Source organism: Phaenicophaeus curvirostris, chromosome 28, assembly GCF_032191515.1.
Source record: "Phaenicophaeus curvirostris isolate KB17595 chromosome 28, BPBGC_Pcur_1.0, whole genome shotgun sequence".
Classification (NCBI taxonomy): Eukaryota; Metazoa; Chordata; class Aves; order Cuculiformes; family Cuculidae; genus Phaenicophaeus; species Phaenicophaeus curvirostris.
This window is the reverse complement of record NC_091419.1, coordinates 4,788,527-4,815,224: the sequence shown is the minus strand read 5'-3', so window position 1 is coordinate 4,815,224 and position 26,698 is coordinate 4,788,527. Positions and strand designations below refer to the sequence as shown.

Here is a 26,698-nt window from a genome sequence, read left to right as displayed (position 1 = left end):
GATAAACATCATTGAGGGGGGTCTGAGGTGAAGAAGAATTGATAGTCGGTCTTATCAGTGCCAAGAGGGACAGATCTGGGCAGGCAGCAGCCTCCCCATCAGTTACTGTGACCTATAGTCCATCCCTGGCATTGCCCTTACAGCACTTCTTGGGAAAAAGAGCAAGGACCAGGTCCCACAAAGCCATGAGAAACACCACAGGAGGTAGAATGACCCTAAATGTTTAAAAGGCACATGGTAACAGCAAGTGGCTTAGTTTGCAGGACAGCTGGGGTCAGGAACCTGCACCTTTGGCTTCAAAGGTGAGAGAGGACACTAGGCAGGCCCAGGTGATACCCACCCTCTCCTCTATCAACCCCCCCCAGCATTCTGGTAACCCACCCCTCTACCTAAGGCAGGAAAGCAGCAGCAGAGATGAGTCGATGTGCGTGTACAAAACCATCCTGCAGCCTGAAAACCAGCAGAGAGGGGAACTGGAAGGCTGGGAGAGCAGCCAGGAACGCGTCCGGCTGTTCCCTGCAGGGAGCTCAGGGCAGGAACCTGCCTGAGCTGCTGCTGCTGTGGGTGAGCAGCTGGGAGGGATGCGGGGCTGGGGAACCCTCAGGGTGACAGGGGCTGGCAGGTCCTGTGTCTGCTGAGGCAGAGTGAGGGCAGCAGAGAGTTGCAGCACAGCCTGAACGAGGGAAGAGCTTCACAAAATCATAGAATCACCAGGTTGGAAAAGACCCACCAGATCATCGAGTCCAACCATTCCCATCAATCACTAAACCATGTCCCTCAGTGCCTCGTCCACCCGTCCCTTAAACCCCTCCAGGGAAGGGGACTCAACCCCCTCCCTGGGCAGCCTCTGCCAGGGACCAATGACCCTTTCTGTGACAAATTTTTTCCTAAATTTTTTCTTTCTTCAAACTATTGGAGAGAGCAGGAAGGGTAGCAGAAAGCAAGAGCTGGGCTGAAGCTTTTGCTACCTGACTCAACAATTGTTTTCAGGAGCGCACAGCACCCGGAAGGCTGTTGACAGTGGAGATTGTCATGTGAAGACTGGTGAAGGAGATTAACAGATGGGCAGTGGCGGACAGGATCCAGCAAGGATCCAGCCACGGCCCTGCCTCTGTCGCTCTGCTCCGGACGCAGACACCCAGCGCTGCAGGATCACCTCAAGGACACTCAGCTCAGACTGTCGCCTTGCACGAGGTTGTGTGAGGAGCATCAACTGCTCCTGCAGGACAGGACGCTGCAGTGAGATCGGGGAAGAATGCTTGGAGTTGATGTGACAGCTGAAACTGCTTCTGCCACTGCTACCCCAAGGACCACTCACTCCCAGCAAGGGGAAGCAGTGGAGGAGAGGAAGAAGGAATGCGGGAAAGTCAAGTCTCCGGGCAGTGGAAACCAGGGCCACCAGCAAACAGCCAGGAATGGCAAAAACAGCAGGCTGACTGTCCCCACAGCAGGCTCCAGACAGCACTGCGCTGCAGCTCCTGAAAGAGGGACACCTGCGCTTCTCAAGGACTTTGCTGGAAGCCCAAGGGCTTTGCTTGACTTCACTGAGGAACAGAAATCAAAGCAATACATGCCTCACCCCTGAATCATCTTTTCTTGTGCCTGTGTCCGCCCCGGGGGAAGGTGCCCGCGGCATCATGGCAGGTTATTAATGGAGTAAATGCCATGGAAGATCAACAAGATCATTTCCGTTGCAGTGGATGAACACTGGCAAATGGGATGCTCAGTGTCACACGTGGCCTCCGGTCCCCAGGGAGACGATGGTGAGCTGTGACGCACCACGGAGCGGGGAAAGGAACTGGGCCTCACAGTGGGGACCTAGCATAAGGGTCCAATCCTCCAAATCCTCCCCAGACAAGCATTCTCTCTGCCCAACAGGATGGTGACAACCAAGAAGCACAGAGCCAGAGAGGCCTTGACCGCATGCAGACCACAGGACGCAGCTGAAGCGAGAGCTGTAAGGTAGCAGCAGGGCTGCGGAGAAGCAGGGTTTCCTGGTTGCCAACAGGCACGGGGAGGCAGGGTTTATGTCTGGGCATCGCCAGGAGGACTCTGCCCGTGTTTTGAGGATGCAGCATTTGCAGAAAGGCTGCAGCCACCGAGGAGACGCTGCCTTTTGTGGGAAGCACTGCCCAATGCCACAGGGCTCGTCTGCTCCAGCCAACACAACTCCCTTTCCGTTCCCCAAACGCGTTTCTTTGCTTCCTCCTACACCCTTCCCACACCCACCGAACTTCTTAGAATTGATTTGATCTCAGCTTTACATACGTGGTGTTTATACAGTAACAAGGATCACAGAAATGCTCATGCAAACCTTTGCTCTAAAATTGTAGTCTCCAGACGTTCAGCGCTGCGACACTGCAGGCAGCTCTGCCACTGAGCGGAGGCTCCAAGCGCTGGGATTTCGACCCAGTATCTCAAGCTACACTTTAGGTATTAACTATCATCTCATTAATTATAATTACCGATGTTATCTCACGCAAACCCCTTGACACCGCTGCTCACATTCGCCCGTGCCACGTTACAAGCCACATGAAGGTATCGTGCAATTTTTACACAATTAGGGGATGAAACGCAACCTGCCTCAAGAGAGTTTCACCATCACCACCACAACGGGGCTGGCCTGCTCCAGCACTTCACACCCCTGAGCTGAAAATTTCATCACTGGCTCTTGACAGCTGCTGTCTGTGTGCAGGCCGCATTCAGAAAATACAGGACTAATTGCTTGATTCCTGGAAAAAAAAGCAAACCACATTTCATCAGATCTCCAGACGATGGACAAGAACATCACAACTGATAAAGCCCACCAGGTGACACCTGCTGATCACGTTAAGATTTAGCACAAGACATCAAACACTTTAAAACTGCAGTTTGCCCTGTGAAGGGAGCAGGATCGAGGGATGGATCGTTCTCTGCCAAGGAGTTTGTCAGATGAACGGCTCCCAGGCGATGCTGGAATATGTAGTTTATGTCACATAAACAAACGCACAAAAAGCCTTCTTGGCAGCGGGAAAACAAGAGGGAAAACCACAATATGTGTAGCTGGGAAGTTCAAAGTGGATATTAGGAACTCCTTCCTCATTCGGAGCAAGGTGCAATACTAGATCTGATGCCCAGAGAGGCTGTGTGAGACCTCCAGGAGTTTCTCAAGGCTCAGCTTCGCACAGCTCACAGCTGGCCAGCCCTGGCGTTGCTAGCAGTCCCGTTTCCAGCAGCAGGTTGGAGTCCTTGGCCTCCAGAGCTCTCCAGCCAATCTCTCCATGATAAATCTGACTCAAGGACAGAGGGGGATTCCTTTTAACCTCAAAGCTGAGAAGTGACAATTGTATACATTTTTGTCAGCTTAACAGCATGACAACCTCCTGCTCCACAGCTTTCTGTGGACAACACAGAAATGCGACCCAAGATCTCCTGCATTCACCGGCTGAAAACAGGGTGACTCAATCAATTTAATAACTTTAGAAGACTTCAGATAATTCTTACCTGTGCCTCAGTTTCCTCCCCCACTGATCTTGAAAACAGACAACAGGAAGCTTAATTGATGGTTTCAAACCAGTTTTGGAGGTCTGGAGATGAAAAGGCCCAAATGGAAAAGGAAAGCATTAACAAATTTTCATTACTATTAAAGAGCCCAAACTTCCCCCAGTTGCAATGAGAGTCCTGCACTGCTGGGCCCTCTGCAAGCACAAAAAGAAAAGGCCCTCCTTTATCTCCAAAATCACAGCAAACTTGAGAAGCAGCACATTTCACCATCACGTAATCAGGCAGGAGCTGGGAGTGGGAGAGCATGTCTTACTCCTGGTGTCGTTACAGCACCCGTGCTGCAGGGCAGGAGAGATTTCCCAAGAAAGCATCATGGCTGAGTGATGTTTTCATGTGGCAGAGCCCACCTCCTGCTTCTCTGGGGCTTCTTGACCACATCTGCGATGGCACAGAGCAGCCCAAGAGCAGGCATTGGCATGCTGAGCTCTAGCACCCGTGCACGGGCTCTGCCCATGCCACTCGCTGCTAACGTGGTCGCTCTTCAGAAAACGTGGGACTCTTGCCCCTGCAGCTCCAAGCAGCTCCACCGCTGTGACAAAACCAAGGCCGAGGACACGCTGAGGACAGGTTTGAGGCTTCGAGCAGCCTGATCCAGTGGGAAGTGTCCTGCCCACGGCAGGGGGTGGAACTGGATGGGCTTTGAGGTACATTCCAGCCCAAAACATCCTATGATTCTATGATTCCGTGTTTCACAACCTCACTGCAGATGGCGGGGTCAAGGCCCACGCTGGTGGCCCCAGCAGCACAGACCTTGGCGAGCAGGACTTTGCTGCAGGGTCTGCAGGAGCAGCTCAGGCTCCAGCCAGGTCTCTCTCGGCTCCCAGAAGCAAGGTGGTGCGGTTGGACCAACACAGCGGCGAGCGGGCTTGCCCAGCTCAAAGCTTTAAGCCAAACGAACATGCAAGGGCATGGGAAGAGCCAAGTGCGTTTTGAGGCACGGAGCAGATCCCCCAGCCCTCGGTGCCCCTCAACTCCCCACCAGACCTGGAGAATCATCCTGGTCCCAGCTGCCGCAGGGCAACACGCAGCATGGCACTATGGCCAAAGCGCTCATGGATGGACCCTTGCAAGAGGGATGCCGAGGTGCCCCGGCAGGTATATCCCTCCGGGGGGGACACACAGCCTCCTGCCACCAAGCCCTGTCCCCCAGCTCCTCACCTGTCCCTCCAGCCCCCACTTTCCCACCCACGCCCCATTGGCAGCGCCCCGATTGGCCCCCGCAGGTGCCCGTCAGGCCCGTGGGGTATTTAATGCGGGCGAGGCCAGCACTCCCTGTCCTGTCAGCCTGGGAAGCGGAGGAGCAGGTAAGGCTGGGCTGGTGGAGGTGTTTGGATGGCTGTGGTGTAGGGCTGGGAACTCCCCGAGGTTACCCCTCGCACCGGGGGCTCTTTGCAGCCCTCCCCAGGATGGAGGGTGGGCTTGGAGATGGTTCCATCCCTGGAGCTCCTGGCCCCAGGGAGCACAGGGGCTAACGCAGCGGGGCTGTGCTCCTCCAGCTGCACCCACAGGGCTTTTCCAGCTTCTGGAAACACACAGGGCGCTGGATTGTGCCTTTGCTGCTTTTTCCCTTCTGTGGGTAGGGGGTGTCTTGGCCTTTTGAAGACAAAGGTGAGATTTTACAGCGTTGTACTGCATCTGCTGCACCTCAGGGAAGAGCTGAGGGGCTTCAGGTCCTTCCCTAAAGGATCCTTCCTACCCCTGAGGTGACTTCTTGGCAACGCTATGAGTCTCTGATTTGTGACTGAGCAGCTTTGGGTGTGGAATCTCTTTTCTGCTTTCTGTCTGCTGAAGCTCAGCGCTGCGTGGGGGGTCCACGGGAGGTGGGAATGCAGGGAATGCACGTGATGTGCACCTGAGCATCACCACAGACTCGTGTTGATGCCAGGGAAGCAGGACATGCCTGGGGAGGCAGACGGATCAGCTGGGCATTCCCTTCCTGTTGACGGTGCCGCCAGACCTGCCTGTAGCTATTTCACATGATCGCTTGGTGCAGGCATGATAATGGGGTTCAGATGGGTTGGCTCGAGCGCTGAGCAGCACCGTGTCCGCACAGGCAGAGGATGCAGCTGCATGTGGCTCTGCCAGCTGGCTGGAGGGAGCACTTGGCACTCGCTCGGTGTTTCTCAAGACTAACTGGGTTCTTAAATGTGGTCGTGACTACCTGAAACTGTGTGAGGCTGCGAAGGACTTCAATTACCTGAAACTGTGTGAGGCTGCGAAGGACTTCAATTACTGAAGCTGGTTCTGCTGAAATTTCCAGATGAAAACGTGTGTTAAAGAGCCAGCAGCACACTGCTTACTCTGCAGGTTATAGCTTCTGCCTGGAAGTCCACGTTGTCCTCATGGAAAAACTGGTAAAGAGAAAGTACAGGAAAGCCCAGAAGCTGTTTTAATTAACTCTCTTTTCTAAAACATCTCAAATTCTAGTAGCTTGGATTGCTTCCACACTCCTTGTCCCACAGAGTTACTGACCAAGGAATGGCCACCTGGCTGTGGCGCTTGACTTCTGTTGGAATTGTGTTGGTGGAAAACTCTGCCTCCACCTGCAAAAGCAGCTCTAATCTTTGAGGTTCCTGAATACTGGTGGCTCCTCTAGAGAGGTTAGATGGGCACCTCCACCAGCAATGCTGAAATTAAGGTCAAAGCTGAAAATCATCTGATCCTCTTTCTAAAACTATCTGTGCCTTCGAAGCGCGGGCTGACCGCTCCCTCTGCTGCGGGCAGTGCCATTCCCCACTGCCGCAGGCATCCCGTGACCCAGTCCTGCCCACGGCATTTATGGCAACTGGGCTATCGGTGGCAAATCTCAATGAACGTCAATAACTGCTTTGACCACAAATTAACCAGTGATGCTGCTTCTGTTCCTTTGCTCGCTGGCTCCTACAAACGGGGTCTGCCTGCTGGGACTCCTGCTTGAAGCTGAGCTTTATCTTCAAAGGTCTCTGAAACAACTGACCAAGCCCTGCTAAGCGCTGTGCTTTCCTGCAGTCTCCGAAGTAAACCAAGGCCTGCTCAGCACTTTTGCAGAGGAGAGACTAGAAAGAGAAAATAAAACCAAACTGTGGGGTCATGAAGACCAGCCCGCACCACAAATGCTGGCGTTGCAACACAGCCCAACTCCTCCTACACCAAGGAGAGCGAACCGTGTTCTGACATGACTGTGCTGCAAGGATTGTCACCGACGCATTCGCACCCATAATTAAAATGGGCTCCTGGTACTTCAGAGGCTGATTCTAAACTTAGGAGTTTTCTCATCAGCCAGGAGCCTCTCCTGACTCGTGCCATCAAAGAGCCCTTTCCTCTTTCTGTCGCAGTGTCTCTGTGCCGACGCCGACACCGTGGCCAGTGGGACACTCTGCAGGCTGAGTTTCTCCTACCTGTCTAGAAATAAAATAACCAAGCAAAGGGCTTGTTTGTAATGGTGTTGGAACAGTTGTGCTTTGCACTGCGACAGGGCTGCGGAATCTCTCAACCTACTTGGCTTCAAAAAGAAAAAGAACACTGGTTCCAGGTTTATCCTTTGATAGACTGTTGTGACAACTTTTACTGTAGACGTAGTGCTCTGCGTCCCCGTCTTGCTTGAATCTCACTCAAATGCCAACTAATTGCCCAGTAAACACAGCAATATTTGGCCTCCTGAGCCGTCTCCCCTCGCTCTGCCTGCAATCAGTCCAGGGCTCACAAATGCTTGTTTCACTGCTCATTCCCCAGCGCTCTGCTCCTGTTTCCACAGCAAAATAAAAACCTGGCATGAGCTGAAGAACACCAGAAACAGGACAGTGGCCTCTGTCACAAGTCAGGTGGCAATTTTTTTGGGGACTAGAGTCTGCCAGTGAGCCTGCAGCAGGACCTGGCTTGGGAATCCTGTTCCTAGGATGTGCTGAATGATGGATCCTAACTCTACCCTCTGCTTTTCACCAGTTTTGCTAAGATTTTCATTCACTAGAGGAAATTAAGTTGTACTGGTGCTATTACACTCTTGTTTTCCCTTTCAGCTGCAGCTGAATTCAGCATGGCATCAGGAAAGTCCACGCAAAAAGATCTGCTGGAGGCTGAGGAACGGCAGCAAGCGGTAGGTACCAGGGCAGCAACAGCTCCTAACTACCTGCTGAGCGATGTGCTGGTAAATTAACTGCCCTTGGCACCTCAGAACCAGGCTGGGAGTAGTGGAAAGATTAACCACATGAAGCTGTGGCTAAATCTAAACCCAGTTGATGCAGAAGCTAACATTTTTGCTCAAGAGAACTTCAGGACTGGCTCAAGTAATGCAATTCTGCAACATGAGCTGTTAATGGGTCCTATTGCCTTGTCTGGGTTTGGTGCTGAAACCCAGCATGACTCAATTAATGAGCCCAGAACTCAAATGTTTTTAGAGAGGAGGGTGCTGGCCTCTTCTCCCAAGTGACACGGGACAGGACGAGAGGGAATGGCCTCAAGCTCCACCAGGGGAGGGTCAGGCTGAACATTAGGAAAAAATTTTTCACGGAAAGGGTGATTGGTCCCTGGCAGAGGCTGCCCAGGGAGGGGGTTGAGTCACCTTCCCTGGAGGGGTTTAAGGGCCGGGTGGACGAGGTGCTAAGGGACATGGTTTAGTGTTTGATAGGAATGGTTGTACTCAATGATCCAATGGGTCTCTCCCAACCTGGTTATTCTATGATTCTATTCTATGATTCTAATCTGGGCTTGTCACTGACTTGCTAGGAGTCTTTGGACTCTAAGAAGGATGAGGAGATGGACGGGATGTCCCCTTAGGACCTTTCTGGATAGACACATGGCTTGTATTCACTCACCAGCTTGAGGCTAACCTCTAACATCACTTACCTCTCTTGGCTTTTAGAGCGCTGTCAATCGGGTAACCAGCTTGCCCTTGCTCAACTCTGCATTCAACCTGGTCTCATCTGCCTACAGCCACACCAAGGAGACGCACCCTTGCCTCAGCAGCGTCTGCAGCGTAGCTGAGACCGTGGCTGCTGTCGCCGTAGGCAGCGTGGTTGGTGGGGCACAACCCATCCTCAACCAACTGGAGCCACAAAGTAAGTGAGGAAGCTGGAAAGATCGTTCCATGCAGAGGAATAGGTGGGATGGGATTTCACATGCCTGTGGGGCAATATTCATCTCCTATAGAACATTGCTCCAGTTATCATAGAATCATAGAATCACCGGGTTGGAAGAGACCTACTGGATCATTGAGTCCAACCATTCCTATCAAACACTAAACCATGTCCCTCAGCACCTCGTCCACCTGTCCCTTAAACCCCTCCAGGGAAGGTGAATCAACCCCCTCCCTGGGCAGCCTCTGCCACTGCCCAATGACCCTTTCCGTGAAAAATTTTTTCCTAATGTCTAGCCTAAATCTCCCCCAGCGGAGCTTGAGGCCATTCCCTCTCGTCCTGTCCCCTGTCACTTGGGAGAAGAGCCCAGCTCCCTCCTCTCCACAACCTCCTTTCAGGTAGCTGGAGAGAGCAATGAGGTCTCCCCTCAGCCTCCTCTTCTCCAGGATAAATACACCCAGCTCTCTCAGCTGTTCCTCATAAGGCCTGTTCTCCAGCCGCTTCACCAGTTCATTCCTGTCGCCTTGCCCACCAGGGGCATGGATCACGCTCCAGTTGGAGCTGCCAGTAGCCAGAAAGCTGGGAAGGCAAAATGGAAACTACTCAAATTTGCCCAGTTGTAGAGATTGACCACTTTTGAACAAGACCCCAGACACTCCCTACCCTAAACCAGACGGGGTTTTTTGTCTTGCTTTCATGTGTCCTGAACTGGCCATTGTAGGGCCAACCCGCTATGTCCCAACTGAAGAATAATCTGGTTAACCTCATACCTGTTGTCTTCTCTAGTTGCACTCATAAATGAATACGCCTGCAAAGGACTGGACCAGCTGGAGGAGAACTTGCCTTTTCTTCAACAGCCAGCAGATAAGGTAAGGCAAAGGCTTTTCTTGAGGAAGCCATGACTCGATCTCTTGCTTGATAGAACTGTGGGGGTACAGAAGAACACAGAGAAATAGAGTTCAGCAGAACTGCTTTGTCAGCTCAGTCCCTGGATGGGCTGAAAGAGGCACTGCTAGTGGATGGAGGTGGAGATGAGCCCTCAGCGAGCAGAAAGGGACACGCCTGTGTGAATACAGGAGTGCTGACTTCCCCAGCTCTCCCATGAGACTACGGAAAAGCTACTTCAGGGAGAAGGAAAGCATTTAGGAAAAAAAATGTAGCTTTTTTCTGCCTCTCCCTCTTGCAGGTCATCTCGGACACCAAACAGCTGGTTTCCACCAAAGTGAAATCCACTATGGATGCTGCCTGTGAGGCAAAAGAAGCAATGGCTGATAAAGTGACCGAAGCTGTGGACCTCACCAAAAATGTTGTTGAGGACAGTGTCAAGCTGACGAAGTCAGTGGTCACCTCCACCGTAAACAGCGCTGTGGAGGCTGCCCAGGGTGCCAAGGACCTTGTGACCAACAAGGTGACCAAAGCAGTGGACCTCACTAAACACATGGTGGAGGACAATGTTGAGCTGACCAAGTCTGCAGTGGCCTCTACTATCGTCAACGCCGTAGAGGCTGCTCAGGGTGCCAAGGAGCTTGTGACCAATAAGGTGACCAAGGCGGTGGACCTCACTAAACACATGGTGGAGGACAATGTTGAGCTGACCAAGTCTGCAGTGGCCTCTACTATCGTCAACGCCGTAGAGGCTGCTCAGGGTGCCAAGGAGCTTGTGACCAATAAGGTGACGGAGGCCATGGACCTCACTAAACACATGGTGGAGGACAATGTTGAACTGACCAAGGCTGCAGTTGCTTCTAGTATTGTCAACGCTGTAGAGGCTGCTCAGGGTGCAAAGGACCTTGTAAACAACAAGGTGACGGAGGCCGTGGACCTGAGTAAACACATGGTGGAAGACAGCGTTGAGCTGACCAAGGCTGCAGTGGCTTCTACTATCAACGCGGCTGTAGGGGCTGCTCAGGGTGCCAAGGACCTTGTGACCAACAAGGTGACCAAAGCAGTGGATCTCGGTAAACACATGGTGGAGGACAGTGTTGAGCTGACCAAGTCTGCAGTGGCTTCTACTATTGTCAACGCCGTAGAGGCTGCTCAGGGTGCCAAGGAGCTTGTGACCAACAAGGTGACCGAAGCAGTGGACCTGACCAAAGGAGCTGTTCACGATGGTGTTGAGAAGACCAAATCAATGGTCACATCTACAGTCAATACAGCTCTGGGTGCTGCATACGGCACCATTGCTAGCAAAATAACTACAGCCTTGGAGCAGAGCAGAGAGGCCATGCAGGAGGGTGTGGAGATGACTAACGCAATGGTGGCCAACAGCGTAAGCAAAGCCAAGGCAGTGAGCCAAGCGGTGGCAGGAGGTGTGGAATCTGTCCTGGGCCTATCAGAAGATCTGGTGGATCACTACCTCCCAATGACTGAGGAGGAATTAGGTGAGAAACTGTTTAGCTGGAAGTTGTAAATGTGAATCCTTTCCCACATGACTAGAGAGCACCTGACACCACAAGACTCATCTCCTGAAGTAGACAGGTAGCTCTGAATTTGTCACCAAGTGGCTGTCAGTCAACGCTGACTTGCCACATGGTATGAAATAGCATGCAAGCATTATGCTAGCTGGTTCTTTTCCATCAGCTTCAAGCTAAATAAACATGTGGATGCACGCTTCAACCTACCTGTCAAGTCTGCTTATCTGAAAAGAACACGTTGAGCAGGGACCAGTCTGCCTTTAAGATCTGAGCAACTACAAACCTTGACTGCTTACACAGCAAGCTTCAGCCTCATGTTTTCCAGCGGGTGATCTTACCTCTTCCCCCACTCAGAGCTGGGGGTGTGGAGCACAGCTGCATCTCTGTTCTTGTTTCCCCCAGGTAAGCTGGCCACCACTGTGGAGGGATCTGGCTTGGCTTCTGTGGAGGACCAGAAACGGCAACGGAGTTACTTTGTGCGCCTAGGCTCCCTCTCTAACAAAGTCCGACGCCGAGCCTATCGGCACTCCCTCAGCAAACTGCAGCGCATTAAGCAAAGCACCCAGGACACTCTCTCACGACTACAGCTGGCAATAATACTGGTACAAACATGCTTTTTCCTCTTTCCTCCTGTCTGTATTCTTCTTGCCCTACTGTCTGGATAGAAGCTCGTTCTCCATCCTGCACCAGCTACCTGTCATCTCGGAATCCCCTTTGGGAGGGAAGCATTCATGCCTCTCTGACTGTGTGCGCTTCCATACAGCTGTTCCTTTCGTTTTTCCCACCAGATTGAATCTGTGAAACAAGAGGTTGGCCAGAAGCTTCTGGATGGGCAGGAGAAGCTCCATCAGCTGTGGGTGGACTGGTGCCTGACCCAACCCAAAGGAAACCAAGTTAAAACTGCCTCCCACGCAGAGGTATCCCTAGAAGGGCTTATGGAATCAGGCCTCTGGTGGACGGTGTACGTCCCACCTGACCCAGTAACTGAGCTCTGTCTCTCTCCCAGCAGGTAGAGTCACGGACTCTAGCTATGCTGCACATCATCACCCAGCAGCTACGGCCTGTTTATGAGAACCTGAAAACCAGCATCCACGGCCTCCCCAGCAACATCCAAGAAGCTGTGTGTCAGGCCACTCGAAATATCCACAAGCTCCACAGTTCCTTCTCTGATGCTATGTCTTTCCAGGACCTCTCCAGCACCACCCTGACCCAGAGCCAGGCCCGCGTCGCAGAAGCCCAACGGTCTCTAGATGATCTGTTTGAGTACGTAACCCAGAGCATCCCTCTGAACTGGCTCGTGGGTCCCTTCAGGGCGGCAGCTAAAGCGTCACGGGACAGCAGAAAGGAGAGGAAGAAAAACACAGTGACTGGTAAAAAATCACCTGTGTCAGAAAAGGCTACAGCAACAAAGGAGATGGCTAAGTCACCCAAAGAACCAAAGGGAACACGCAAGATCCCAGGGGAAGGGTGTGAAGTGCTGGAGAAGCTGGAAGAGAAGGCAGAGAAAGACACAACGGTGGTACAGGCTGGAAAGGGGATAACTAACGCACCACGGGAAGAGCTCTGAAAAACTCCAGCTCTTCTGGCCAGGCTCTCTGGCTAGAACAGCCCTTCATCCTTTCATCGTGTCCAGCTGCCAGTCGTGCCAGAGTGTCTCCTGCTCTTGCTCTCCCAGATGGAGTTTACACAAAGATGCAGATTGGAAGGGGACTGGAAACCAAGGTGGGAGGGATTCCGTATCTTGACTTACTCTTCTTTAAATTGTGCTGCTGCACTGAAAGGGAAGATGGGAACTGTACTTCAGCTTTCTAAGCCACCATCGCTGTATATGCGAGTGGCCAATTCCTGCCGAGACAAGTTGTGAGGGAGAAGTGCTCTCAACTTATTCTTAATGATGGTTTGTTTTTAATTCATCCAAGCTGCAGAGACCTTGAGAGGATGATGCACTTGACCTTTGATACTATTTCCCTCCTCCTACAAGTTTAAAAACACGTATCAGAGACGCAATTTCCTTTCTGCCCATGGTGCTTCCGGGGAGGCTCAGCAGGAGCCGCTGGGGGCGAGAGGCTGATTCAAAACAGGGACTTCTCTATGGATCAGCCCAACACTTTTTCTTGCTAAGTGGTTTGCTGTGAGAGGTGGGATTTTCTTTCCAGCCTGCCAGTTTGCAGTGGGATTATCTTTCCTGGTCATGCAACTGGCTGCAGGGCTCCTCTGTGTGCAACTCCAGGCACGAAACTTCTCGCAGCCAGCAAGAAGCTGGCGCCGAGGCAGCTTTTGCCAGGAGTTCTCCATTTTAGCAGGGTGAGAGGGGCTGGCGATTTTCCCAGCAAACAACTCTTTGTAATCGTTTCTACTGTAACTTACTTGGGTCACTCGTGTCCTGTCATGGTCCCTGGGTGAAAGCTGGAATAAAGGCAAGCAGACTGCAAATAAAGCGTGACCTGCGTTCAAAGAGCTGCCTGTTTCTTGCGTGTCTCTGAGGCTGCATCTTGCGTGTCTCTGAAGCTGCATCTTGCGTGTCTCTGAGGCTGCATCTTGCGTGTCTCTGAGGCTGCAGCATCCCGTTCTCTCCTTGGCTCGAGGTGGTACGGAGCCTTCATTTAACGCGTCTCTGGGCAGCTCCCATGGTCTCTAAAGTTGCTGGAAGAGGGAAAAAAAGTTGCTTTTAGCAGGTCCCGTGTTCTGCCTCCCACTCTGCTCCCCGGCTCCCTCGAGCCCCCGAGGTTTCCAGCCCCGCTCGCACCGAGCTGCGGCGCTTTGCAGGGGCGATGCCCACCCATCCTCGCCCCGCAGGGACCGGGGCGGCACCGGGAACACCCGGGCACCTCGGGCTCCGCCCCGGCCCGGCCCCGCCGCTCCCTCGTGTCCCCAGCCCCGGCCCCAGCCCCGGCCGAGCCCCGGGACCAGCGGCAGCACCGGGAGCAGGTAGCGGGGGCGACCCAGCCCCGCAGCCGGAGGGGCTTCGAGAGTGGGAGAGGGGTTTGGGGGAGAAAGAGAACCTGCAGGCGAGGACCTGAAACGCCGGGAGCTGTTTGGGGGCGGGGAGGGGGAAATGGGGGGGAAAAGGGGGGGAAGATGGGGGGGTCAGGGTGGGGGGAGATGGGGTGAGGAGATGGGGTGGGGAGGGGAGAGATGGGGGGCTTGGAGGGAGGTGAGATGGGGTGGAAAGGGGTGAGATTGGATGGGGAGATGGGGGGCTTGGAGAGGGGGTGAGATGGGGTGGGAAGGGGGGTAGATAGGAGGCTTGGGGTGGGGGCAGATGGGGTGAGGAGATGGGGTGGGGAGGGGGAAGATGTGGGGCTCAGAGGGGGTTGAGATGGGGTGTAAAGGGGGGTGAGATGGAGAGCTTGGAGCGGGGTGACTTGGGGTGAGGAGGAGGGAGATTGGGTGGGGAGATGGGGGGCTTGGAGAGGGGGTGAGATGAGGTGAGGAGATGGGGTGGGGAAGGGGGGAGATGGGGGCTTGGAGGGGAGTGGAAAGGGGAGTGAGATGGGCTTGGAGTGGGGTGACATGGGGTGAGGAGGGGCGAGATTGGGTGGGGAGATGGGGGGCGGAAAGGGGGGTAGATGGGGGCTCGGGGTGGGGTGAGATGGGGTGAGGGGAGATTGGGTGGGGAGATAGGGGGCTTGGAGTGGAGGGAGGTGGGGTGGGGAGGGGGGAGATGGGGGCACAGAGGGTGGTGAGATGGGCTTGGAGAGGGGGTGACTTGGCGTGGAACAGGGGGTGAGATGAGGTGGGGGGGCGAGATGGGGTGGAAAGGGGGGCAGATGGGAGTCTCAGGATGGGGTGAGATGGGGTGGGCAGGGGGGTAAGGTGAAGGGCTTGGGGTGGGGTGAGATCAGGTGGGGCGGGAGGTGAGATGGGGTCTTGGAGGGGTGAGATGGGGGCTCGGCGTGGTGTGAGATGGGGTGGAAAGGGGAGTGAGATGGAGGGCTCAGAGTGGGGTGAGATGGGCTGGGAGAGGGATGAGATGGGTTGGGGGGCTTGCGAGGATCCCCAGCTCCCCATGTGGCTGTTCCTGACCCCCGTCCTGTGTTCTCAGGTTCCTCAGCACAGAGAGAGCCTGGTTCCCCCCTGAACACAAAGAGCCATCGCTTGAGCGGTCCCCAAGCCCTGCGGGGGAAAGAACCATCGCTCCGACCGCTGGAATATGCTTTTTCCATCTGCGCTCCTCCTGTCGTCATCTGGGCCACCAGCTGATGAGATGGCACAGAGCGCCGAGCTCCAGCCAAGCTTTGAGGATGTTTTTCATATCCTATCCCAGGTCCCACAGGATAAACTCCTGAGCCTCAAACACAAACTGAAACGCTTGGTCCTTGGGCCCAGCAGCAGATTACTGCAAGCCATGGTCCTGCTTACTCTGGGGCAAGAAGTGGAGGCAAGAATTTGTTTGGATGCCTTGGGAGATAACCAGGCAGCCCAGTACGTCCACCAGACCAAACTGGGTGCTGGCAGAGCGCAGGAAGATGGGGGGGATTTGTCTCCTCCCCAGCTGGATGCAGGTGCCATGGTGCTGCTGGCACAGATCTACTCCACGCTGGCAGCAGAGAAACTCTGCAGTCCCGAGGCCATGGACAAAGCTCACCAAGCTGCCACCAAAGCCTGTGATGCCAGCAAAGAAACTCATCTGGACAGGCTCAACAGCATCTCACCCAAGGACCAGGAAAACCACAGCTCTGCTAGCAGCGTGGGCCCAGGTGACAGATTTCAGACACTGAGATCCGATGCAGGTGCAGGATTTCACCGGATGGGCATTCCACTCCACATGGTGAGAAGTTCCCCAGTGCCAATTGGAGGCGACTCAGACCCTTCAGGCCCCCGGACCTTGCGCTCCCTGGGAAGCTCCTCTTTCCCCAGTAGCTTTGAGATCAGTGCGTCGCCAACTGTGGTTATTCACAGCCAGCCCTCCCCGGAGCACGTCCTGCAGGCCAGCCGGTGGTGCCCAGGGAGGAGCAGCAGTGCTGGACAGCCCGACGGCGACAGACAGAGCTCCAGCCCGCAGGAGACAAGCTGGGCCAGCGGACGCAGCTCTCAGCCAGGTCAGGACGCAGGTGTCCAAGTTCCCCGGCCAGAGCAGGTTCTGCAGGTCAGTCTGTGTCAGCCAGCTCTCCCCGTTCCCGAGACGCAGCCGCCCAAGCTGGGTGCCCTGGACCAGCCTGTGGAAAGCAGCGATGTCTGCAGCACACGGGCATCAGAACCTCACGCGCCAAAAGAAAGCGCAGACAAAAAGCAAGATGGAAAGCAATTGCCTACAGGTCTTCCCAGCTCAAGAGCTACAGCAGACACAGGGCCTGCCCATGCACCCAGGGAGGACTCCTACGTTCCAGCAGGCATTCCCTCTAACTCTGCTTCTGCTTCCACTTCAACCTGTTCTCTTCCTCCTCCTCCTTATTCCTTCTCCTCAACCCTTCCCTCTCCTCTTCCAGGAGCTCATTCCACCTTATCCTATCTCCCTCCCTTCCATTCATTCCCCTCTCCAACCTCACCACCTACTCTCCAAACTGCACAAGCAGTCCCCACATCAGAGCTCGATGGTGGAGAGAGCAAGTTCTTCACTTTTGTTATCCTGCACGCTAGCAAAGATGAGGCTGTTGCCCATCGGGTCAAGGACCTGCTGGAGAACATGGGGGTTCCCAACGGTGCCACACTCTGTGAGGACTTCTTCATTGCTGGACGCAGCCGTATGACTTGCTTCCAGGACGCTATGGAAAATTCTGCTTTCATCATCCTTCTGCTGACCAAGAACTTCCCATGCAAATTGTGTATGTTCCAGACAAACACTGCTCTGATGGAGTCTATCTTGAATCCATCCAAGCACGACTCAGTCATCCCTTTTTTGCCCAAGGAGAACCCCCTGGAGCGGAATCAGATTCCCAGCACACTCGGTGGGCTCATGCCCTTGGATGAGACCTCTCCCGGGTTCTCCAAGACGGTGCAGAACACCTTTACCCCCAGGAGGATCAATGAGCGGAAAGCCATGTGGGACCTGGCGCAGAAGAGCAAGCTACAGGCCCACCAGGAACAGCATCAAACACTGCACAACTTGGCTGCTCTGAACCTTGGCTCCTTTCCCCAGCCTTCTGGACAGTGGTGTCCCTCTGCTTCCACTGTCCCTCAGGCCACATTCCCAGCTCCGCTTGCCGCTCACACTGACACGGCTCCCATGGGTCCCCTGCCCTTCCTACCACCTCACCTCCCACCAGATCACTACAACCTAGCGCCAGGTCCCGGAGCCATCCCGCCCCTCATCATCCAAAACGCTCGCATGATTCAGATCGGGAACCACAACGTGATGCAGGTAGAAACCGTCACACCAAAGACGGAGGACGGCAAGGAGGAAGCCAGGCAGAGCACGTGAGCAGAGGTGCAGGTCAGCCACGGGCAGAGACGCTCGCGTTCCTCTCACCTCGCAGACTGCAGGGATTCTGCCAGGATGGGGATTGTTCTGATTTCACTGTGGGGAAAAGGTGCTGCTTTCCTGGAACACAGGAGACCGTTACCTCCTGGTTCATTGGACAAAAGAAGGTGCGATCTCCTGAGACTGTTCTCCTAGTGCTTATCTGCAAATAACTAAGAAAACTATTCTTGATTTTCTGAAGCTGATGGAAGGTTTTATCAATGAATTTTAATTAATTTATTTGTGTTTCTCCTGCTTCTTTCCTGTAGAATCAGCAAAGGGGCAGTCAGGGCTATCGGGAACGCTGTTCTGCAGGCCTGTCCCTCTGGAGTGGAGGAACTGGAAGGGGGCATGGGGGGCTTCTGGCTCATAGTCTGCCGCTGCCCAAACCACCTGAGTGCAGATGTCTAGGGGTGCTCTGGGGCAGCACCATTTCCCCAGCCTCCCCATCAGACCCGGGCAGGCTCAGGAAACCGGCTCCGCAGCCTTCCACGAGACAACCCGCCTCCGGGATGACGCACTGAGAGATCACTTCTCCCAGTTCCCATCCGAAACTACAGAGATAGAAGTTTGGGTTTGTGAAAGACAAAACCCCCACATGCCCCTGGACACATGGCCTGAAGGAAAGTTTCTTTCCGTTTTATGAAAACTCTGCTTAAGAGCTGAGGTCACACAGCAGAGCAAACAGGAAGCTGTTCAGTGAAGCTGTGCTTGGGCAAATAAAATTCGTTCATGAATTGGAATGAGAACGTGGGGGCAGTCCGAGCAGGCAGAAGCCGAGTGCTCACTGCTCCATCCTGCTCTGCTCCCTCCTCCGCAGTGGGACCAGAGCCCGCTGAGAGCGCTGGGGGTGTTGAGCCTGGAGAAGAGGAGGCTGAGGGGAGACCTCATTGCTCTCTCCAACTCCCTGAAAGGAGGTTGTGGAGAGGAGGGAGCTGGGCTCTTCTCCCAAGGGACAGGGGACAGGACAAGAGGGAATGGCCTCAAGCTCCACCAGGGGAGGGTCAGACTGAATATCATAAAAAAATATGTCATGGAAAGGGTCATTGGGCAGTGGCAGAGGCTGCCCAGGGAGGGGGTTGAGTCCCCTTCCCTGGAGGGGTTTAAGGGACGGGTGGACGAGGTGCTGAGGGACATGGTTTAGTGTTTGATAGGAATGGTTGGACTCGATGATCCAGTGGGTCTCTTCCAACTGGGTGATTCTATGATTCTATGAGATGGCTGCTGCACAGAGGTGACTCCACCTCTTTGCCTTTGAGGAAAAGGTTTGATGGAAAAAACAAAAGCATCAAGCAGAGCCCTACAGAAGGGTGGAGAAAGGGTAGGAATAGGGGAGGTGTCCCGCAGGGCCATGCCAGGCAGATCACTAGAGAGCTCTGAACGCAAGCAGGGGATCCAAAGCGGAGCCCCAGGCCCATGCTCTCCTCTCCACACTTCCACGGCGGCCGTTTGCCCGCTCTGTCAGCAGAGGTCAGCCCAAAGCCTGGTGGACTGGACTGGAGCCTGGCCAGCTGCACCCAGCTCCAGCCAGTGCACCCTGCGCCAGGGCCTCCGCACGCCTCCCGGCAGCGCTCACCTGCTCCTCAACCTGGGAAGGTGCCCCAGAGCCAAGTCCTCCTTACGGTGAACCTCAAGGATCAACTTGGTGGCCTCAAGTTGCAGCAGGGGAGATTTAGATTGGATATAAGGAAAAATGTCTTTACCAAAAGACTGGTGGAGTGCTGGCAGAGGCTGCCTGGAAGGGACCCTGGAAGGGTTCAAACAATCTGTAGTTGTGGCACCTGGGGACATGGTTTAGCAGGCACAGTGGGGTTGGGCTGATGACTGGACTGGATGAGCTTAAGAGGTCATTTCTAACCTAATGATATGGGGAGTGGCCTCGTTTCTGGGAACTTGTGACACTCCGAGTACCTGTCCCAGACGCAGAGGAGCCAGCAGGGCTCCTCCAGGACATCCTGGGCCTGGGACCAGCCACGCTGGAACTCACAGGACCCAATTCTGGGTTAGTCTTTATCCAAAAACTACCCAAGCCTTACAACCACCACCTGCATAAGACGGACATTTGTAAGTCCCTGGAGAAATGACTGGTGTTCTCACTCTTCCTCTCTGGCTCCAGTTCTCCCAAGCTCACTCTGCACGACGCACACACCCCCGCACGAGCACCAGCCACCTGAACAAAGCTCGCCCAGAGGTGAATCCCCGCACACAGGAGAGCGCGGAGCGGGGCCTCTCCTCGCTCCTCAGAGAAGGTCACAGTATGAGGGACAGTCCCCTCCATCCGCCCTGCACTGGAAGCTGCAACTGCTGCCTTTGTTTCCAAGCTGGTTGTGCCCCTCTGGAGAGATCAGGGTGCCTGCAGGATGATGCTGGGGAGCCTGAGCATCAGCTGGACTTCAGTGTGTGCTCTCGAGCTGCCAGGCACCACCAGACATGGGAGCTGAGAGCTGATGTGTCCCGACTCAACCTGCCCCAGCGCAGTGCCTGTCACAGCCTCGAATCCCACAGGATTTCCACAGGTCCTTTCTCATGGACCCGTCCTAGGTCTCTGGCTCTCCCAACCTCAAAGGGGGCTCAGCTGCTCCAGGACTCCCTGGGCAGAGAAACAGCACTAGACACCGGGTTTGGACAAACCCAAGCTCCCCGTGTCCTGAGCAGGGCAAGAGCCACGTAAAAACACTGCTATGCGAAGTTGCTATCAGCTGTTGGCTTCAGCTTTGGAACAGCTCAGCTTTTGACTTCAAAGGCCCCAGTGAGAATGGATTGACTCATGGAGAGTCCACTGGAATCTTCCAAGCGCTTGCAATCCTTCTATTTCCTATTTTCTCTCTTCTGCTTCATCTTTGGTTGAGAGAGGTTGTGTGACCACAGCTCCCGTCCCAGCGCAGCTGCACGCAGGCCCCGGACACCGAACACATACCCGTCATCCCTCCCCAGACTTCTCCTGGCTATAAATAAACGCTGCCCAGCAGGAAGCTGCTCTGCCGGTAAACGACCTTAACAGCCACCCCAAGTTTGTTTGGGCCCGAGAAAAGGCGAGGGCAACTCACAGCAGCGAGTTGTGGCATTGGGGCTGGGAGTCCGAAGTGTGCTGGGCGTGGAGGGCGAGGGCTCAAAGGTTACTGGGAGCAGCTTTCACCCCAGAGCCACAGCCCCACTCTCACTGCGTCACAAGTTCGCTCATTCCACGTTTTCAGGGCCCTCTTTGACGTTGCTCATCCTGGAAACTTTACCACCACAGCCTGTATTTAGGAGGCGAATGCACGTGTGCCTGTGAACCCCTCGTTCTTCCCCAGTTTCTCTGGAAACATGGGGAACGCGGACACCGCACCCCTCTGTGCTCCCTCTGTGCTGCTTTGTGAACACCAACATCGCAGCATCAGGAGGCTCCAAAGATGTTTGTGGAAGGGCAACAGGAACCGAGTTCAGGAAAACCCCAGTGAATCCTCACTTTTGCCCTCTTAAAGGAACCAGGAGACTTTATTGCCAGAAGGGCCAATCCCCAGTGTCAGAGAGAGAAGCTGCAAACCGAGGAAAGAAGCTGCAAAGAGAGGCCCCCCAGCAGTAAGACCGAGGCACTCGTGTTCTAGCAGCCATTTTTTGTTTTATTATTTAAAGTTAAAGAGCACTCATCAGCTCGCAAATTAACAAACCCCATTCCTGCAGTTTAGTTCAGGTTTCAGCCAACAGGAGAAAAAAAAAAAAAGAATGCAGCTAAACTAGCTCTGCGCTTTACATCTCAACAAGAGTTAAACCTCCTTGCTTTATAAATAAATGTTATAGTTAACACTGCAAAAATGTAACAGCAGCTCTACAATATCTTTAAGGGGCAGAGAGCATCGGATTATTGAGGCGTAAGGATGTGCTGGCTGATAAATACAAGTAGAGAAGCTGCAGTAGCGTGTAGTGGGTGGTTGTTTATCGGGCCTCTGCTCGCATGGTCATGACCTTTCCCAAAGCTCCCAGGCAGACGCTTCCCCTCGAGCTGTGCCCTCTGCTCTGCCCGGGGCTAAGAACGGAGCCACCAGCTGCCAAGTCCCTGCAGGACGATAACTGCTGGCACAGCGTCCTGTTTACCAGCACAGAGGATCCCACCAGCGGAGGCAAAACCTACCCTGAGACTACAGTTTTAGAGAAACGCAGGTTGTGTGCAGATCCTAATTAAAGAAAAGAGCTTGCCCGAACGGGAGCCAAACAAGATTTCAAGTTCAGTCCTTGAAGTAGCACCATCCTCAGTGAAGTGGCAAAAGGAATCAAACGCCAAAACTAGATGCCAATGACCGACTCCGTGTAGGTGTTCGCAACGGGATAGTTCAGAGCCCGCCAGCGGATGCTCACAAACCCCAGGACAAGAAGGCACCCGTAACTTTCACTTCTTTCTTGCACCTTCAGCCAGGCCACCCTTGTTCAAACAGCCACCAACACTCACCTGCTTTAAGAGCCTCAGCACCACCCACGCCGCAGGCACCTCCTGTCCCACAGGGGCTGCAGCAGCACAGCCTCAGCGCTGGCTCCAAGGGCTGGTTTGGCTCCAAAATGCAGCTGTACCCACCCTGTGCATCCCAATTCCTGCCAACCTTCAGAGCTCAAGGACCTCCACGCGAGGAAGGGACTGAACATGTGCAAAAAGGGCAAGCTGAGAGCTGAACGCCACACCAATATTTTGTTTTTAAAGTAGTTTTTCCTCCCCGTTCATAAACCCCAACATCTATGAAGCTGTTTAACCAGAACTGACCTTAACTACACCTTACAGGATTGAAGAAGTCTTGCAGCATAGATAGGGCCTGGCTCTAAAAAGAGAAAAAATAACCCCGTTTTATGCACAATCACTGAAATCCCAGGCCTTTAACAGCGCTTGCTACTTGGCCAACCAAGAAAAACATCCATCCTCAGCATACCCAGCCCTACCACCACGATGGGCAACTACCTTGGCAGAGCACTAGCTGCTCAGCTGTCATACTCTGCATCAAATCTGGGAGGGGTGGGGAAGGAATTAATTGGGAGGTGTTTTATTCCTCACTCGCACGCCTATCTGTTTGGGATTTGGGATGGGAAAGGCTAGAGCACGTGTGTGAACTGTAGCTGCTCCAAAGCTTAGCACTGAGTTAATGCAGCACTAATGGGAGAGACAGCAGGTCCCAGGGAATCTCTGCTTGCTCTCCTGCTCAGGACAAGACGGTTGGGATGGCAAAAGGTAGGGGCTGCGGCCTTCTCTGGACACAGGGCACTGGAGAAACCTGGTACCTGAAGATGACAGCAACGAAGGACAGCCAGGAGCTCTCCAGCCTCCTCCGTCCCTACCCTGCGCACACCAGCTGGATGGTGACAGATGGGGACAAAGCTCGCAGCCCGTCTCAGCGCAGCAGCAGCCTTCGGCACCTCAGCAAGGACAGCCCGAGACCTCAGGCTGCGCTGCCTCTACGGGGCGGAAGAGGCGAGGGGAAAGGCTGGGGACCTCGGCTCTCCTGCCCTAGTGCAGTTCAATGAAGGCTTCCAGCTCCTCGGGGATGAAACCCTTGTAGGGAATCTTGTGCTTGTCCAGGGCGCGAGCAGCAAGGCACTGGAGGGTGATGTAGTTGAAGGGCTGCATCATGCTCTTGGTGAGAAGCTTCTCATCCAGCAGCTCGTAAGCCGTCTGCTTGAAGGCATTGGTGGCGTCCATGTGGGCTCCTGCCTCCATCAGGGCACTCATGATCAGCGGGCAGTTGTTGCGGGCAGCAATGTGCAGCGGGGTGTTGTTGTCGTAGTCCCGGCTGTCCGGGTCAGCCCCACACTCCAGAAGCAAGTTCACAACGTGGAGCGATGGGAACTTGCCCACGGGATAACGTCCCACTGCTGTCGTATCCTTGTCCACAGCCATGTGCAAGGGAGTGAAGCCGTTCTTGGCGCGGGGACAGCACTTCAGCAGGCGGTAGATCGTCTGGCGCTTCTGGTGTTCCTGCTCCGGCGTGCACTCCACCTTCTCCAGCAGGAAAACCAGGTGAAGGATGATGGCCAGCGTCTTGGTGAACTGCACCGAGTCGGTGATAGGGTCCTTGCCGTGCACCAGGGCCCTCTCCACCTCCCGGACGCCTTTGCTCAGCACTCCCATCAGGTCGGAGAAGCCCAGGTGGGTGGCTAAAGTGCCTTTGGAGCGGTCCTGAAGCACGTAAGAGAAGAGCTCAGCAAAGGAAAGGAAACTGCTGGCAGTCATCGGGCTCAGAGGCTCCAGGTTGCCTTGCTGCATGTCCAGAGCGTACTTCCACAGGTTAATGCAGCGTTCAAAGTTGCCGGAGTCAGCGTAGACCGCCCCTCGGTAACGGATGTAGTAGGAAGTGTCTGGGTGGGAAGGACCCAAGATGCGCTCTCTGATCAGCAGCGCCTGCATGCGCATCTCATCTGGATCAGTGATCAAGGCTTCTAGTTCCTCCAACGAACTCACTTCCCGGGAATAGTCGTAGGCCAACACCAGCTGCCGGGGCTCAGGTTTAGGCAGGTACCGTCCGCCCTCGCACCGAAGCTCCATCGCCCTCCGCCAGTACTTGTGGGCTCCCAGAAGGTCGCGTTTCTTATCCACAAACGTAGCGCCCAGCAGCTCCAGCGCCTCCACGGCAGCTTCTCGGCTGCAGAACACGTGGGGGGCCTGCTCCTCATCCCGACCGGAGGCCGAGGTGCAACATCGCTCGCACCCCTCTACCTCGCAGCCCCGAGGCGCTTCCTCGCCAGCACCGCAGCATCTCTGACGGCTCCCGGCGGAGACACAGCTCCCGCTGCGGCCGCCCTCCTCCTCCTCCTCCTGCCGCAGGCCTCCCTGGATGAGGTACTCCACGATGTTGGTGTGGCCGGTGACGCTGGCGGCGAGCAGGGGCGTCATGCCGTAGCCGTCCTTCTCCATGCGCGCTTTGGAGCGCAGCAGCAGCTGCAGGATCTCCAGGCTGCCGGACTCGGCGCAGTCGTGCAGGGCCGTGTTCCCCTTGGCGCTGCGGCGGTTGACGTCGGCCCCTTTCTCCAGCAGGTACCGCGCGATCTCGCGGTGCCCTTTGTAGCACGAGATCATCAGGCAGGTGTGGCCGTGCCGGTTGGCCACTTCCAGATCGGCCCCGCGCTCCCCCACCAGGTACCGCACCACGTCCAGGTGCCCGTCGAAGCAGGCGGCTCGCAGCGGCGTCGAGTTGGTGACCGTGGTCTGGTTGACGCAGGCGCCTCGTTCCAGGAGGCTCCGCACCACGTGCAGGTGGCCGGCGGCGGCCGCGGCCCAGAGCGGCGGGGCCCCCTCGATCGTCTCGCCGTCGAAGCACACGGCGCCGCCCTCCCCGACGCGGGCCCCGCAGCGGTCCAGCAGGAACTCCACCACCTCGAGGTGGCCGTGCCTCGCCGCGATCAGCAGCGGCGTCCCCGCCGCCCCCGCGCCCGCCGTCAGCGCCTCCCGCTCGGCGCGGCTGCGCCTCCCCAGCAGCTGCTGCAGCAGCGACAGCTTCCCGTCGCGGGCCGCGTTGAACACGGCCGTGCGCAGGTCCATGGCGATCGCGGGGCCCGCCTGCTCGCCTCCCTCCTCCGCCTCCTCCTCCTCCTCCTCCTCCTTCTCCGCCTCGCTCAGCAGCGCCGCCGCCGCCGCCGCCTCCGCCGCGGAGCCGCCATCTCGGGCCGCGGCCGAGGCGAAATGGCGCCCGCGCGGGGCATGACGGGAGCGGCGCGTGCGGAGCGCGCGGAGACAGCGCCCCCCCCACCCCCCCCCCCCGCCCCTCACCGGCGGGAGACGAGTCCGCCCTGCCCGGTCCCGGGAATGGGGGGGGGTCACTAGAAGGAGCGGCTGAGAGAGCTGGGGGGGTTTAGCCTGGAGAAGAGGAGGCTGAGGGGAGACCTCATTGCTCTCTCCAACTCCCTGAAAGGAGGTTGTGGAGAGGAGGGAGCTGGGCTCTTCTCCCAAGGGACAGGGGACAGGACGAGAGGGAATGGCCTCAAGCTCCACCAGGGGAGGGTCAGGCTGGACATTAGGAAAAAATTCTTCACGGAAAGGGTGATTGGTCCCTGTCCGAGGCTGCCCAGGGAGGGGGTTGAGTCCCCTTCCCTGGAGGGGTTTAAGGGACGGGTGGATGAGGTGCTGAGGGACATGGGTTAGTGATTGATGGGAATGGTTGGACTCGATGACCCAGTGGGTCTTTTCCAAGCTAGTGATTCTATGATTCTATAATTCACTGGATCCACCCTGCCCGGTCCCCGGGGTTCCCAGAATCTGCTCTGCCCAGTCCCCAGGGAGTCAAGGCTCTCAGGATCTGCTCTGCCCAGGCCCGGGGATGAGGGGGTTCACGGGGTCCGCTCTGACTGGTCCCTGGGGTTCGCAGAATCCGCTCTGCCCAGTCCGCGGGGAGTCAAGGCTCTCAGGTTCCACTCTGCTCAGTCCTGGGGATGTGGAGGTTCACGAGGGCCACTCTACCCGGTCCCTGGGGTTCACAGGATTCATTCTGCCCGATCCCTGGGGTTCACTGGATTCACTCTACCCGGTCCCCAGGGTTTTTGGTGTCCACTCTGCTCTGTCCCTGGGGATGGGGGGTGGTTCACGGGCTCCACTCTACCCAGTCCCCAGGCCTTTAGGAGCCGGAGTGATCCCACAGCGTTGGAGCGAGGGAGAGCGTGCATGGCAATAAATAGCCTGGATGAGCGAAGCTTCAGCTACCAGAACCTATTTTTAGGGCATAAATTGAATTTAAGTGGCTCTAATCTTTATACGGGGAATTGGCGCAGGGTTTCTCCTGATTTATTTTATTTATAGCAGCTTCTTCTCCTTTCCAGGGAAATAAGGTTTGCCTCATTATTTCCATTATTCTGTCTGTCGTTGTTACTATTCAGTCCATCTCTCCATCCGCCCACTTAGGTCCTGTCTGGAATTACCTAGGATTATGCTGCTAATGTGTGTTCCCTTCACACAGGATATAATTTTTGTTGCTAAGAAACTGCTTTTTGCACAACAGACAGCGTGGGCCTCATTCTCACTTAAGCAGCTGCGGAACTCGGGGGGAGCGGCAGGTGCTCTGCGTTCCCGAGAGCCGGAGGGTCCGTGGCAGGATTCCCACCTGCAGTCCGAGCGTGTCACCCACGCGTGCGATGCGCTCGGGGACGCAGCATCTTCCCTCTTGAAAAGGAGGGATGGTGTCTCGAGCATCTCCAGCTCATCCCTGCTGTGCGAGTGCAGCTTCCCGCACGCAGGGGCTGGGAGGAGCGGCTGCGTGTGCCGGGATGTTTGCTGCGTGGGAGCATTCCCGTGTCCCCTCCGCACACACACAGCTCGGCGCCGTGTTCTCATACATGAAACGCTG

At 55.4% G+C, this 26,698-nt stretch overlaps 3 protein-coding genes and 1 long non-coding RNA gene across 5 annotated transcripts; 2 read left to right on the top strand and 2 right to left on the bottom strand.

Annotated features, from left to right (window-relative positions):
* Positions 1-1,411: 1,411 nt before the first annotated feature.
* LOC138731927 (uncharacterized) lies at positions 1,412-13,353 on the bottom strand. The gene is made up of 5 exons (XR_011339225.1): positions 12,559-13,353; positions 11,347-11,449; positions 9,365-9,518; positions 3,484-3,566; positions 1,412-2,732 (listed from the first exon to the last, which is right to left on the bottom strand). It is a non-coding gene; the product is annotated as an uncharacterized lncRNA (long non-coding RNA).
* On the top strand, positions 7,361-12,646 carry LOC138731816 (perilipin-3-like). Of its 2 annotated transcripts, none has more exons than XM_069878017.1 (7): positions 7,361-7,615; positions 8,381-8,576; positions 9,381-9,463; positions 9,781-10,975; positions 11,411-11,610; positions 11,797-11,925; positions 12,015-12,646. In XM_069878017.1, exons 1-7 carry the CDS (start codon positions 7,556-7,558, stop codon positions 12,573-12,575), a joined length of 2,424 nt encoding a protein of 807 aa, XP_069734118.1. In that variant the 5' UTR covers positions 7,361-7,555; the 3' UTR covers positions 12,576-12,646. The 2 variants fall into 2 exon arrangements, with proteins under 2 accessions (XP_069734118.1, XP_069734119.1); XM_069878018.1 differs by having other exon boundaries at positions 7,362-7,615; positions 12,018-12,646.
* A 1,713-nt stretch (positions 13,354-15,066) lies between the features above and the next one.
* Positions 15,067-17,648, top strand: TICAM1 (TIR domain containing adaptor molecule 1). Its single transcript, XM_069878029.1, has one exon. The coding sequence runs from the start codon at positions 15,162-15,164 to the stop codon at positions 17,367-17,369; it is 2,208 nt and encodes a 735-aa protein (XP_069734130.1). The 5' UTR covers positions 15,067-15,161; the 3' UTR covers positions 17,370-17,648.
* A 3,341-nt stretch (positions 17,649-20,989) lies between these two features.
* FEM1A (fem-1 homolog A) lies at positions 20,990-24,977 on the bottom strand. The gene has a single exon (XM_069878048.1). The coding sequence runs from the start codon at positions 24,901-24,903 to the stop codon at positions 22,876-22,878; it is 2,028 nt and encodes a 675-aa protein (XP_069734149.1). The 5' UTR covers positions 24,904-24,977; the 3' UTR covers positions 20,990-22,875.
* Between the last annotated feature and the right edge of the window lie 1,721 nt (positions 24,978-26,698).